Genomic DNA, 15553 nt, shown 5'->3' with positions numbered 1-15553 from the left:
GTGGCCGAGCCCTTCAGCGAAGAGGCCATGATGCTCACCAAGGAGTTGGTACTGCAGCGAGAGGTAAGAGCTCCGCTCGGATTTCCTTTTTCTTTTTTTTTTTCTTTTTCGAGCGCAATCAGAGTTGAGTTGAGGTCGAGTTGAGTTTGGCTCTGAGCGGAAGGTAATTTGGTTCGGCGGCGCGAGAAAGAAACAAAGCCTATTACGCTTTGAGTAACGAAGAGCGATAAAGGAGTCTACTTTTGGCTTAAAAGCCCACTCCTGCCTGCCTGCCTGCCTGCCTACCTGCCTGGCGCTGGGGGTTGGTGAATGTTGCCAAAAAAAATTCACGAGCCGTTTTCTTTTGTGCAGCACGTACTTTAAAACAAAAAGTCATTTCAAGGGAAATCGCTCCCTTCAGCTCCTCCAGTTCCCGCCGCGGCTCCCGTCACGTTTCTGCTGTTGTACTTTGCACAATGAGCCGTGTGAAAATCTCACAGTTTGAAGGCTGATTTCACATTCATCCACGTGAGAATTTATTGATTTGTGCCGAGTAGAAATTGGAGTGAGTTTCCTTCCTCTTCTTCCGAGTATAGTGGCAGAATAGCAACCCTCCAGTGCAAAACACACGGGGGAAATCTTGAATCACACTTCACCAGGGGTCATACATATCAACATGCTTCACAATTTGCTGCAGTTTTTGTTGCATTTGTTGAGTCTCTTGAATTTATTGCGACAATTTTACCTCGACATCTATCAAATATCAATACTGATGATTGTCTGTTTACACAGTCGGACCCACAAAGCTCAGGGGACAAGCTTTGTTTTTTGGTTTGCCTTTTTTTTTAAGCAGATTAAACTGTTTACTCCCAGTTGAGCGTCGTTGCCGCGTTTAAGGCAGAAATCTGTGCAATACAATGAAACGCCCACAGAAAAGGTGGCGGTGAGCGTGCACACACATGCACCTACATACACACACACACACACACACACACACACACACACACATACTGTCCTCCCCTGCACGCTGGCAGTTTATGGAAAGCCGGCCCGATAGTGGATCAGTGCTGCTGGGCTTCAGAGAAATGCTGTCGGCCGGTGCGCCTCTTCATTCACGTGCTAATAGGTTTTCAGACGGAACAGCGGCGGCCGGACCCACAGCCATAATCCTGCCACCGCTTATCCGGGGCCGCACGCTCTGTCTCTTGCCTCCCTCTTTACCGCCGCTCTCCAGCCATATCTCCCTTTTTTTTTTTTATTAAAAGGGCCGCTTTTTTAACATGTCGGCCGCCGACTCTGTCGTCCTCTGGTGTTTTAATTGTCATGGAAATGTAGCCGCGGTGTGTGTGTGTGTGTGTGTGTGTGTGTGTGTGTGTGTGTGTGTGTGTGTGTGTGTGTGTGTGTGTGTGTGTGTGTGTGTGTGTGTGTGTGTGTGTGTGTGTGTGTGTGTGTGTGTGTGTGTGTGTGTGTCTCTCTCTCTCGGCAACCCAGGACTTAGTGTGTGGAACCGTGTGGTTTTTTTCCTCCTCAAACGATGCCTGTGAGCAATTCCTTCTGCACAATTTATCAACTGGCGGCGTGAGCCCTTTTGCGCAAAAGTAATTGGAAAGAAGCAATTAGAAACGTCTTTAAAGAGTGTCAACGTGACTGTTTGTCGTGCCATTTGTCAAGGCAACTCTTTTTTGTGTTTTTTTTTTTTTTTTCCCCTCCGGTTGCTCGGTAACCACTGAAATGGATGCGAGTGAATCCTGCTGCGCTACAAATCGACTCGCGTTTTAACCAAATGGTGACGTTTCCGTGTTTGTAAGCACCGAATGCGGAACCACGACGACGCCTGATTAGAAATGTGCCACCGGAGCAACACGCTCCGCAAATAATGCAAGTGTTTACTTTTATTCTTAATCTTTTAGCTGCAGGAAATGCTGACAGACCGAAATCCAACCCCACCTCCTTTTTAAAGTTGATATTTATTTTTCTCTTTCCGGACACGTTTTACGAGCACAGATCCGTCCGTAAGTCACTCACGACTTGAAAGACGTGCACGGGATCTGCATACGCAGTTTGAGCTGATGGCACACTTTTCAAATCATGCACATCAACTCGTCCCTGCGTCTTTTTTTCGCACCTTTCCCGCCTCGCCAGCCTCGCCGGCGGCTTTTTCTCACAAGTAGGTGGGAATTCGCAGGCAGGACACTGCCACCTAATTCTTCCAGATCATGGCGCGCCAATGCTGTTTTTTTTTTTTTTGGTTTTTTTTCATGTCGACTTGCTGATCAGTCATTGTCACGCAGCGAGGTCTTGTTGCGCTAATTACGCTAGACTCCCATGTTGCACAGATGCCAGCGTGTTCTTTGGTAGGAAATAAAAAAAATACAATAATTGGTTCAGCCTGGTTGCGTTTTCTTTTCGCCAAGTCCGTTTATTCAAACATGAACGACGGCCAAGTCGCAGGTTTGTCGTCTTTTGTGTTTATTCCGCCGCAACTCGCTCTGGAGTTGCGTAACGCCCTGGAGCAGTTGCATAAGAGGATGTCGGAGTGGAGAGGTGACAGGAAGTGCAGAGCTCTTTAATGAGAGCTGCTGCTCCCAGGAAGCGATGTGGGACAGGAGGGGGGGAGACAAGCGAGAAACTTTGTGTCCTTGAATCTTGGCTCCTCCTCCCCCTCTCCCCCCCCCTCCCTCGCTTGCCCATTCCTGCAGTGCGTGCGAAAAAAAAAAAAAAACAAACAAAAAAAACAAACAATCCGAAAGGTTACCAGAGGGCGTGTCACACCCCGGAACGAATGAACGCCGGTGAGCCTGATTTCATTAGCATTAGCTTCCGGAGCGTTGATTGGGTTTTGTGAATAGCGTCTGATTGCGACGGGGTCTCGTCGTCCGGACGCGGGAACCTCCGCGTTCTGATTTTGAGCTTTACCGCCGCCGTGTTTACTTTCCCTCCCCCCTGCAATCACCGCTTCACTCCTGTTTTTGCCCGAGAAGTGCTTGGCGTATTGCGCCACTCTGTAATTAGGCTGTTGTATCTGCAGGGAAAAGCCATCCCGGAGGTCCCACCCCCTTCTAATTCACTGTCCAATAGTTCTATTGAAAAACAAAAAACAACCAACCCTGACTGACATTTGCTCTGAAGTTGCTCCCCCACCGCATGCCATTACATTTTATAACACGTTATACTTATTTATGATTTACATTTAAATTTTATTACTGTTTTTCACTATTCACGTGTGATTTTTAACTGTTTATTTATTGAAATAATTACAAACCCAAACGTGTATTGATATTGATATCGATATCGATATTGCCATATCAACCCCAAAAATATCGACTATCGTATCAAATTTGAAAAATATGTTATCGCCCATCATCCATGTTATCCTCCCTCCTCTCTCTCCCCCTCCCTCCTCTCTCTCCCCCTCCCTCCACCTTCCCCAAACTGACACACCGGGCGTCTTAATTTCCCACTGATGCAGGAGTGCATAATTAACGTGGCATCCAGCGTGGAGGAACAGAGGGAGAGAGAGAGAGAGAGAGAGAGACGCTGCTTCTGCTGCTCTCTGTCTCCGCCATCATCTTTTTTCCTCCTTTAAAGATTCTTTTTCACTTCCGCACTCGTTCCAAAAAAAGCCCCTTTTTGTGCTAATCTTCTCCGTCTCCCTTTTTTTTCCCTCCCCTCCCCTCCCTCCCTTCTGTCCCCTTCTTTCTTTCCCGCAGTCCCCCCACCCCCCACCCTCTGCTTCCTCTGTGTAGTTTTAATCTCTAACGCATGCGGCTCCCGATTCCCAGCGTGCCGACACATTTCAGAGCCAGAGACGGAAGTTTTTTTTTTTCGTTTTTTGTTTTATTTTTTTGGATGTCCATTCAATTAATGTCTCTCACCTCCCACCGAAAAACACACCAACGCACTCTGTCAGCGAGTGCCTATTTTTTCAGTTGTATACAGTATGTTCAAATTCCATCCATTCCATTTTGTTTAGTGCCTGTGATTTTATTTATTTTTTTTTTTGGGCTTCGACTTCAAAAGCTCCATCGCTGCCGCCGCCAGCCGGAGGGATGAAGTTCAGAGGATCCAATCAGGTTCTGACAGAATCAGTGAGCGGTGTTGTGCTGGTGCAGCCAAAAAAATAATAAAGAATATGGCCAAACAACTGTTTGAGTCAATCAGAGGGGCTTCAGTGGGAGGAGTTTGTGCTATATGGTTTCTCCATATAGCACAAATATGTCATTAAATATGCCAGATTTAGTGAAACTGATTTTAACTTTGTCAACGCATCATAGTTTTGGCCCATTGTGATGTCATCAAGGGCACCAAATGCCTCTCCTAAATTGGTGACACCTCCTCCAGCCAGCCAGGTGTTGACTCCGCACTCTATTTGTCTTCTTCCAATCGTGCGAAAGTTTCATCAAAGCATATTTTTTTTTTATTTAAAAAAAAGAAAAGAAGAATAACGTTGTAAACGGAGGGCTAAATATACTGCTTCATAGTGATCCAAATCATGAAATATAAATATATATATATATATATATATATATATATATATATATATATATATATATATATATATATATATATATATATATAAATATATATAGAAACTGGTCATGGAAACTTCAAAACACTTATATTGCTAAAAGGTTTTCACGTTCTCATGAGGTGGTTTTTCAGATGCATCGACGAACAGGGTCACATGACCAGTTCACTTCAAGTGAAAATGGCACCTTATGTTTGGACGGAGAATGTTTTTTTTTAGAAGAATTACGGCTTTTGCGCTCCACACCATTCACTGGAAACAGCTGCAAATCGCAATTGTACTGTGTAGAAATTTGAGAAATATCACTTTTATTTTGCGAAAAACCGTAATGGAAACGCATCTTATGAGAACTGCTCTGGTGTAAGTATCCTTTTCAATGCAGTGCTTCAGAAACACTGCGTTTGGGCTTCAATTGCGGGCCGCAGTCAGAAACGGAGAAGAGGAAAACAATAAAAATGTTAATGGAGGGTAATTGGGGCAAAACAAAAACCAAACTGGATTAGCATTTTAGCATAATTGGTGCGTTCCCAGTGTTCCTTAGCACCTTAGCTCGCCCAGGCACTTACCTTCTCCGTCCCCGAGTGTCACTCCTCCTCCTCCGCCTCCAACGTTTGCCTTCTTTCTCCCAGTTGTCAGCCCTTTTTGTTCCATCTGCCTTTCAGCGCTTTTCATCAAGCGCCGCTCCTCCTCACATGCACGCACACTTACACACACTCACTCAGATGCAGACAGGATGTATTCTTTATGCGTTTAAGCTTCTCTCAGACATCTTATTTTGCCTTTCCGGGGCCGAGTGGCACGGTTCCACATTTATCCCCGGCCTCCGTGCTCTCGCATCGATTACAGATTCCGGCGCATGCATTATTTTGGCACGGTGCCCAGATTACGCCAGCGCTGCATCTCGCGCTCCACTTGACCGCGTCTCCTTCCTTTTCACGTTGCTCTTTTTTTTTTGTTTATTTCTCTTCTTCGCTGGCATACACTGCCAGTCAGAAGTTTGGGGTCACGGACTTATTTCTGCATTAAAATCCATTGTGACCAGTTTTATGTTATAATGGACGCTCTGCCATCTTCATGAGTGCACAAAAATCTGTCAAAATCTGCTTAACAAGTATGGGAACATTTTAGCGTTTCCAAAACCATTTCCAATGTCTAATTATAAGAGATAATTCCAAATGTGGAACATTCTGTGTGAACACACTAAATGTTAGTGTATATTTCCCTAAACTCCTCCTCCTCCTCCTCCTTCTCTTCTCCTCGTGCGCAGACATGCAAAATGTGTGTGAAACTGTGCGGCGAGAGCGAGGCGGATACGGGCGCCCGCCGATGAATTATTCATGTTTGTGGTTTTTCCTGGTCGGTCAGTCTGGCGAGCCAGCCAGACGGCGGGGACGGAGAACTGCCCCACGGGTCCTTTTTTTCTCCCTCGCCGTCGTCACTGCAGTTAAACAAACTGCCAGGAAAGCGGACAGGGCCGCGTTCGCATTACTGCTGCTCCGCAGGCCGCAGACTCGGGCTGCGTCTCCCGTTTATGAGTCACCGAGATGAGCGGCTGTGGCCAGATTGGACGAGTACGCGCATACAGGAAGTGTAGTGAGTTTTTAGTTGTTGTTTTTTTTTCCTCAAAGCCATCGTATGTTTGCCAGGCATTCCACCAAGACTCTATCTGTCTATCTGTCCATCTATCCATCTGTAGCTGCGTTACCATTCCTCCTAGAATTGTGCAAAACCTAAATATCGCAATACGAAAGTGGCCATGGAAGAACCTAAACTTTGAAAACCTCTCATATATCGCTAAAAGGTTTTGACGCTCTCATGAGGTGGTTTTTCAGACGTATTGATATAAATGGTATATCGCCACAGTGTCATAGAAATTTACATTTACACATCAGCAGACGTGACGAACGGGGTCACGTGACCGGTTGTTGTTTCTTGACAGCAAACGACATCGGAATGCAGATTTATCGCAAGATGTTTTCCACCTCCGTCCTCTTCAAAGTTGGGTCATGCAAGACGATATTATACGAGAATTACAGCTTATGCTCTTCTCACCATTCATTTGAAACACTGCTAATCGCAATTATACTTAGTTTGGGGAAAACTGCAATTTCCTAAATTTCGTTTTTTTTTTTTTTTTAGTTCTAAGGTCAGCGAAATCGTTTTTAGCCGTGAGTGACGTAAATTCTTTTTGATTGATTTCTTGCCGTCCATTCAAGTGTCAGTCGTGTCGTATGGACACTCGGACGCACTTCAGTCGCTCGTACTCATGGTTTGACTTCCCACCATTTTAAAAATCCACCTTTTTTCTCGGTGTCTACACCAGCGGCGAAGCCACGCATAAGCCGCTCGACGTCCGCACTTCTAATTGGTGCCACGGGTTAAGTTGGGCGCACGGGTGCACGAGTTAAGTTGCAAAACAAACCTCCTCCTCTCGTCTCGGCGCGTCGGCCGTCGGAAAATCGGGAATTTATCGCCGGGAGGTGAAGATGACGGTGACGCGACCCACATAAATGCGCCATCACACTCTCGACTTCATTGTCCCGACTTTTTATGAGGGCGACCTTGTGCTTAGCGCGCGTGTGTGTGTGTGTGTGTGTGTGTGTGTGTGTGTGTGTGTGTGTGTGTGTGTGTGTGTGTGTGTGTGTGTGTGTGTGTGTGTGTGTGTGTGTGTGTGAGACAGTATTGCAGTTCTTCACCAGGCGGCCTAATAAACCAAGCCTGTGGGTTACACACACACACACACACACACTCAAGCTCGTGCACACGCACGTACGTGTGCTGCTTTGCGCCGGGGGGGCTGGCTGAATCCTCTCAGCCGCTCCCTGCACTTGAAGGGCACTGCAGCACTCTTGCACATCGACGAGGCCGACACTCAGCAGCGTTTTCACCCTGTTTTCGAGACCCGCCCCCTTTTTTTTTTGCACCTTGACACATAAAGGTGCCACCGAGGAAGAAACGCTTTAGCGTTGCCATTTCAGGTAAACAGGCTCCAATTAGTGGCGTGGCGCCGGTATTCGCAGATAAACGTGCGTGTTTTCATTACCCCTAGAATTGTGCAATAAATATCGCAATAAAAAAACTGGTAATGGAAACGGCTAAACTCGGAATAACCTCTCAAATATCACTGAAAGGCTTTGACGCTCTCATGAGGTGGTTTTCCAGAATGATGAAGAATGGGTATAGAGGCATATCTCAAAAGTGTCATGGAAACACTTTGCGGAAACGCATGCGGAAATCACGTTTTGTCGCCGCCACTGCCAAAGGAAGCACGTCTCCGTTTGCGTTGCCATTTTTGAAAATATATTTTCCCTCCCTTCCTTTCCCACTCGCACACAAGAAAAGGGGCGACCATCTGTCTTCCATCCCACTATTTGTCTTACAAATCTTACCAGAGATTAGCGTTAAGCTAGGCGAGCTCCCGCCCGCGTCTCATTGGTCGTTACCTTTTGCGTGTTTACAGATTGGACGAGTGATCTCCCGCTTCATCCCACTCAACGGAAAGAGAGAGAGAGAGAGCGAGCGAGAGACCACAAAATATATCCCAGACACGAGCGCTGCCATCTGGTGAGGCACAAGCCTCAGCCGAGCCAGACGCGTAGAGCCTGTAGAGCAGGGTGACAAACATACGGCCCGCGGGCCCGATCCGGCCCGTCAACGGGGGTTTTTCTGGCCCGTGAGATGATTTTGCAAAGTAGACTACCAGTCGAGTTTGGACACAGCTGTTTCTTCTTATCACGACGGCTTTCTACACTGTAGATACAGACTGAAGACATCAAATATATGACCAAGATATATGGATTAATGTGGCACAAGAATTTTTTTTTTAAATATGTTATGTTGTATATATATTTTATACAAATGGTGGCTAAAGTGCAAAGTTCACAGCGCTTCGTTTTGTTGTCGCTATTTAACATTTGACCCCAACTTGACACACGGAGGCCCCTGTTACCGAAACCCGGTAGACGCGAGCGAAGCAAACCGTCGAGCGTTTGATCGGCGACGGCTCCTTTCGTCCTCCCCTTCCCTCGGCCTCCCTCGCGGTGACGAAGCCGCTCCCCTGCTCCCTGAGTGAATTCGTCTCGGCTCGCATCAGTTTCTGGAGTGCGTCTGGAAATCCTGGCTGGCATTTACGCCCTCACCTCGTCTTGTTATCCAGCCGCTGGTGATCTTTCTGTCTCTGGCTCTCTTTTTTTTTTTTTCCATGTCTCGCCTATTGTCTGATCACGAATCCCTTTTGTTGGCTCTGCCAAACCTCCAACCCCAGCCGTCCCCCACCCTACCCATCCCCTCCTCCGCCTCTCTCCGATTGGCCGAGATGGAAAAATAAAACTAGCTCTCGCTACGCTTGTTTGTGACGATTATTGTTTGAGAGCCACCGACCATCACCTGGGGACCTGCTTCTGTATTTTGTTATTCAGTGCTTGCACTACACTGATGCAGTTTTATACTTTAATACTTTTCTTTTTTATACTTTCACTCTCTTGTTCTCCTTACGTCGTGGGCCGCTGAGTAAGAAAATTTTAATACTCTGTATATTTTTACATATATTGTAGTATTGACAGTAAAACTACCTTGTACCTCCAGAGGGAGTCTCGGAAGGCAACTTTGAAAAATCTTTTACAATAATTAGAATTTCTCCTTGGTGACTGAGATTGTGAACATATTTTTTCCTTCCCTGCAATAGAATTTTAATGGGTTCCAGTGATGAACTCTAATAATCTCATAAAGAGCAGTTTGGTTTCCTCTCGGCTCTGAACACAGTGCCTTCGCCATGTTTTCCTCTGTTTTTCCTTGTTTATTTTTTAAATGAATTATTATTAATCATCAAGACCCTCACACTCCTCCGTCCACCCATTCGCCCCCCCCCCCCCCCCCGCCCCCTCTTTTTGCATACAGACACTTACAGACGGCGTGGCTCTGTGTGTGCGTGTGTGCGTGTGTGCGTGTGTGTGTGCGTGCGTGCGCGTGCGCGCTCCAGGAGTTGCATGTGGCCACTTATGCCTCATTACATCTTATTGCTCTGACAAACAGCAAAACATATTGACGGCTCGGTGGTATCAGCTCTCTCTCTCCCCCTCTCTGTCTGTCTCCCTCTTGTCCGCCAAACATCAAGCACAAAGCTAAATTACATGGAATAAGGCAACATATCGATTGCGTCGTGTCCACACTTTGCGCTTCGCCTGGGCGCCGCCCGCAGGAATCGTCTTCCTTCTCGTTGTCACCGCCGTCTTTGCTGACGCCAGTTGCGTCCATTTTTACGGCTCCGTTGACGCTGTGGGTTCCGTCGACGCCGCAGTCCGAGTTGGCCGCCGGGTTTCGAAAAGCACGGGCGCAGTTCGTTTTTTCCCCCCTCAATCGTCACTGACTGTCGTGAGTGAACAACAGGAAAGAGGAAGTGGTCGCTCGGTGCGTTTCTCCGATGACCAGACGTGCAAACGGTTCCTCACCTGTTCCTCCTCCGTGTGTGTGTGTGTGTGTGTGTGTGTGTGTGTGTGTGTGTGTGTGTGTGTGTGTGTGTGTGTGTGTGTGTGTGTGTGTGTGTGTGTGTGTGTGTGTGCTGCAGTGAGTCATGCCACTCTGTCATTTTCTGACTGACTGAGTTGTCAGCGTCGAGCCCCTGCTGAAGACGGGGGCAGAGCTTCCCTGACCTCTAGCCTCAGAGAGTTGAATCCATCTAAAGTGCGACTGAAGGCCGAGTGATTTGAGGCGTGAATGGTCGGCCCGCTGATCCCAGCGCAGCGCAGCACAGCACAACGCCTCGGCCGCCTTTACACTCCTTATCCTCCGTCTCAGCATCTCCTCCTTTTACGTCCACCTCCTGACTCTCTACTCTTTTTTTTTTTTTATTATTTCCCTTTTATCCCTCGCTAAGAAAAGCAAGGCTATCTCAGCGGCTGTGTCAGCAATCAGCATCTCATCCCCTCCCTCTTTCTTTTTTTTTTTCCCTGCCCCTTCGTTTCGGAGGGGAGGGGAGGGGCAAGCAGGAGAAGGGGAACCAACGTGGCCAAATCTTTTCAGGGAAGAAAAAAACACACACACACCCAAACACACACACACACACACACACACACACACACACAGCAGGGGCCGGAGCTCCGGGGCGTCGACTCTGCAGCTCGGCGGCGTGTGCACGTGCCAGTGCGCACGACGCTGCAGTGACGTGGTTGTTCCCTTAAAGCCCTTGACGTTCCTGTTGGGATGAACAGGTCCGCATGCAGAGGAGAGGGGGGGGGGGGGGTGGAGCGGGGGGGGGGCCACTGCCGCCGCCGCTTCTTCCGCCTCGACCTCTTAAAGCGACAGCGCTTGTCCTCCTGCTGCTGCACGGCCATCACGCACACAGACGTTCGCCTGCCGTTTTTTTTTTTTCCTGTCTCTCTGTCTCGTTGCATCACGTTGCAAAGGCTGCTGGGAAAACTTCTGGCCTGTAGCCCCCCCCACCCACCCACCCGACCCCCCCACCCCCTCTCCTGCCTCGCCACTGTTAATGTAATGACGGCGCTTTACACTGCTGCGTCTGCCACCTTATGGAAGCTGGTGCAGTTTGCCAAAATTTGACTGAGAGTTACACACACACACGTGTGCAAAACACACAATTGCATAGTGTTGTTATCTCCTGGAACAATACTAATAGATGCATGTACCGCTGTGAGCAAACAGTTTGTGCCTTTGCTGCCAACAGAGTGGGATGGTGAGCGTTTGGCAAGCCTCTCCTCTCCTCTCCTCTCCTCCCCTCTCCTCTTCTATCTTCCTCTTTCCTCTCCTCTCCTCTCCTCCTTTTTCCTCTCCTCTCTTCTCCTCTCCTCTTCTATCTTCCTTTTTCCTCTCCTCTCCTCCTTTTTCCTCTCTTCCCCTCTCCTCCCCTCTACTGTCTTCCCCTCTCCTCTTTCCTTTCCTCTCTGACCTGCTCTCTTGTACTCTACTCCTCCCTTCTCCTCTGTTTTCTTTTCCTCTCCTTTCTTTCTATTGCCTCTATCCTCCTCTCCTCTCCACACCTCCCTTGTTTTGACGAGCCAAATCTCCCATTAGACGTGAGAACCTGGGCCCTGCGGCTCTATGCGTCGTCGTATCAAACCACCTACACTTTCTTCTTTTATTGTTTTGTGTGTTTTTTCACTCTCCCTCTGACTTGAGCCACTTGCGCTTTGATGTTTGCACGTCCTCCGCGCTCCAACCTCAGTCGTTTCTGCGGCGGCCACGACAAAGCGCTGTTTGACGGGCGTGTGTGTGTGTGTGTGTGTGTGTGTGTGTGTGTGTGTGTGTGTGTGTGTGTGTGTGTGTGTGTGTGTGTGTGTGTGTGTGTGTGTGTGTGTGTGTGTGTGTGTGCGCGTGCCTGGCAGGCCTCTGTGAAGCATCATCACTGTGTTTAATTAGCTGCAGCGAAGGACAAGATCGCTATGGGGGGAGGGGTGTGGGAGGAGCCGAGCAGTGTCACTGGCTAATTATTGCACCCCACCCCCACTTCCCCCCCATCCCCCCCTCCCCAACCCCGGGGCAGGTGCTCTTAATTCAGCGAGTGGTGCCGAGGTCGCGCTGAGCTCGGGGCCACGCGGGGACTCTGATTCACCCCGACTTGTAAATTTCCTCGTTTCTCATTGGCCAGAACGGCCGGTGGCGTCCTCTCCACTTCCTGGGGGAAAAAAAAAAAATCACTCGATTGTAACTTTTATTTATTTATTTATTCACAAACTCACCTGAAACTCTCATTCTTTCCGCATTTTCTTCCACCAGTTTGTTGTTTTGTTGTGTTTTTGCTGTTTTGGACTTTGTGCGGCTTTGATCCGTGTTGTGCGGAGGTGGCAAAGTTTACCTGCAGTGACTCCCACGCGAGCTCTTTCACGTTAGACGGCCACGGAATCACGCCTCTGCTTTTGCAGTGTTTTTTTTTGTTTTGTTTTTCGCGAGGTGAAGGCAAAACAAAAGCGCCGTGGCGGACACGAGCGACGCGACATGACGGCACCTGCTCATAAAAGACAGAGCGGTATCGTCAGGCACGGCTATGACGATTGTGAGCCCAGGATTTGCAGTCTCTCGCAGCTAAAGGCCAACTTTCGTTGGGGAATATGTAATAAATAATAATAATAATTTGGAATGCGCTGAGCAGGGAGACAAATGGAAGGGGAATTGCCTGCTGCGTCTCGGCCGTTAGTAAAAGCACGTTGGATACATTCAGGGTCGTATTGGAAGGGAACATTGGTCGGCTAATGGTAGGGAAAAAAAACACATTTGTCACTATTTGGTAATGCTGCTTGATGGATGCTGCGACAAGCAGACAGCGCCGGGTGCAAATTCATTAATTCACCTGCGAGTACGAGGACGCCTTTAGTCAGAAGTACCAACTGTGTGGTGTCCGAGCAGTCTGGAGGGATTCACTTCCCCACAGCACTTTTCATTCTTATTAATCGAAGCATAACTTGTACCGGATTGACTCAAAAATGAAAGACAATAATAAGAAGTCCAAAAACAGTCCTCTGCTCTGTGATGCTGCATTCCATTACACCGGAATAGTCGGATTCCCCAGTTTCAGGGCCGGCTGTCTCGACAGACTAGGTTTGGGACTCGGAGGAGCCGACAGCGACAGTTGGCAATGCATTATGGGGTTGCGAGCCGTGCTTCATTTAGCATCCAGCTCGGCAATAGTTTCATTAATAAAACAGCGTTGTGCAACATCCAACTATGAGTTTTTGCACTTTGGCCCGCAGAGCTATTTTGAGGCGCTGCCATTACACTGTCACGGCAGCGCTAATGATCGCTAAACTGTCTAATTGCTGAAGTCTTCCAGATCGCAAACCTCTTTCTTTTCGACGAGAACGAACTTTGCAAGTTGCCCCTGCGCTACCAATCAAAAGTTTGCACTCACCATCTCATGCATTTTATTTTTTAATCTTTACAACTTTCTACACTGCAGATAGATACTGAAGACATCAAATATGAGCAAGACATATGTTATTATGCAGCAAAAGAATTTAAATATAAAAGTTTGAGTTATTTTACACTTTTATTGGTTTCTACATAATTCCATGTGTGTTCATGCGTAGTTTTGATGCCTTCAATGAGAACGTTCGATGTCAATAGTCATGAGAATGAAAGAAAAGACATTCAATCCATAGGGTGTGTCCAAACTTTTGACTGGTAGTGTATTTTGGGGATGAACAGGCAGACTGGACTGTCGTTGTAAATTGACACTAATCCCCCCCCCTCCACTACCACCAGCTCCTCCGTCTTCCCTTCCCTCCCTTCTGAGCTCGGGCCTCGTCTCTGTATTTGATGAGGCAATTAAAGCCTGAAGAAATTCCAAGTGCCCTCCGAATAAACAGAAGCTCAGTTTGGAAGAGAGAGAGTCGGGGGAACAACAGAAAAAGACTCAACTAGCAGAAAGGCAGCCGGGCCTTTCTTTGTGTGGATTCCAAATGGAACTTGGCTGTCTATTTGTCAGCGCCGTAGCCATCGCTAATGACCCGACTACACGGACACACACACTCACACACACGCTTGAATAATTCCTCCGCCGCATTAGGGAGGGGAGAGTTTTCTAACCTGTGGACGCTGCACCTCTCGGCTTTCATCTCCGCGCCGCTTTCATGTGCCGCCGTGTGTTATAGCGCTGCGCCTTTCCGTCAGTGAGTCTTTTGACACGAGTGTGCCGCTTGTCATCTCAAAAGTGCACATCGGTGTGAATCTCGCCATCCTACTGTGTGTGCGGAAGCGGCTGCAGCTCGCTCCAGATGTTCCAGACGAGGGCCGGCCCTCCTCTATTCCTCCTCATTTGTTTTGTTTTTTTGCTTATTTCCCCTCAGCCTCCCTTTGCTTTACTGTCTTTTCTCCTGCAGCGTCGTCCTCTTTCAAACCTGAGGGTTGGTTTCATGGGAGCCACGCCGCCGCACAGCTCTGCTGCTGTCTTTGCTTGCCTGTTTAGTTTTTTATTTTTTAATGCCCTGTCTGTGAAGCCTTGAGTAATGGATGAAGGCGTCGCGTTACCCCGATTCAACCCACTTGCAGTGTGAAGGATGTTCTCTGCCATTATCTGATAAATGAATTTGTAAACGTTTCAGTTTTGGTGGCTGCGGTGAAAATATCCCCACTTTTCAATGCTGGTGAAAAGGGCTTCTTTTTAATCGTATCTTCCCACAGTCTACCCACAATGCACCGCGTCCCCTTCGGTGTCCTTGTTTGCATGAGCCAACGCAGAGGATCTGTGAAATAAAATTAAAAAAAAACGCTCAAAAGCCCAGGACGTACATTTGTGCAAAACACCAACATGTATGAGACCAGGAGAGGGAAGGGGGAAAAAAGGAAGAGTGGGAGATTTAATGGCTTCACCAACTGGCGCAAAGTAAAGTGAGGAACATCGAAGGTACAGGCGCTCGCTGTTCCAACCACCGATGTATTAGAACAGGGGTGCCCAAACTACGGCCCGCGGGCCACATCCGGCCCGCTGCGTGTCTCTGTCCTCTGTCCGCGTGAAGGCAGTCATAATCCCCCCCCCCCCGCGCGCCACGTAACTTTGCCGACACGTGGCCCGCCGACATGATGCAGTTCCGTCATGTGGCACATTGCTTAAAAAGTTTGGAGACCACTGTACCACTGTATACCGGACTGGCAATATGGCGGCAGGTCGATTTTTCCCAATGGCCACTCAAGGTACTGCAGCAAAAAAATCCCATGGGCCCAAAAAACATTTTTCCCATAGATCGCAATGCAAAAATAGCCTTTAAACAACTGACAGGATGACTGTGACCTGAAATGTGATTCATAGCTAATCTTTCTATTTTAGATTTTTCAGTTGGCATCTGATAAAGGCCAGAAAATCACCAGCAAAGAATTTATTCCCAGCGTGACGTCACAATGTCGTACTTGCTGCTGTGTCTCAGCTCGTCCTGATTGGCTGCGTCCTGACGTGTCTGTAAGTGACCTTCTCCAGAATCGTTCTGATTGGCTAAATAGATCATGTGCGTTACACAGGCATGATGGGAAGTGACGCTACTGCACATGCTCTATGGGCCCATTAATGCGGAAGTCAAAAGCTTTTTCGGGGGTTTGGTTCCAACC

General features: G+C 48.0%; 1 protein-coding gene across 1 annotated transcript in view; it reads left to right on the top strand.

Moving 5' to 3' along the window:
- Positions 1 to 15553, top strand: part of snd1 (staphylococcal nuclease and tudor domain containing 1) — a 158418-nt gene that overhangs the window by 55434 nt on the left and 87431 nt on the right. The window contains exon 16 of the mRNA XM_076030099.1: positions 1 to 63. This exon is cut by the window's left edge and continues 47 nt beyond it. Coding sequence (XP_075886214.1) covers positions 1 to 63 — 63 coding nt within the window. The remainder of the gene's footprint in view (positions 64 to 15553) is intronic.

The sequence above is a fragment of the Nelusetta ayraudi genome, unplaced genomic scaffold (assembly GCF_046127955.1).
Source record: "Nelusetta ayraudi isolate G7.1 ecotype Tasmania unplaced genomic scaffold, CSIRO-AGI_Nayr_v1 ptg000027l, whole genome shotgun sequence".
In the NCBI taxonomy this organism is placed as follows: Eukaryota; Metazoa; Chordata; class Actinopteri; order Tetraodontiformes; family Monacanthidae; genus Nelusetta; species Nelusetta ayraudi.
The sequence above is the reverse complement of the archived record's forward strand: the minus strand, read 5'-3'. Positions and strand labels throughout refer to the sequence as shown.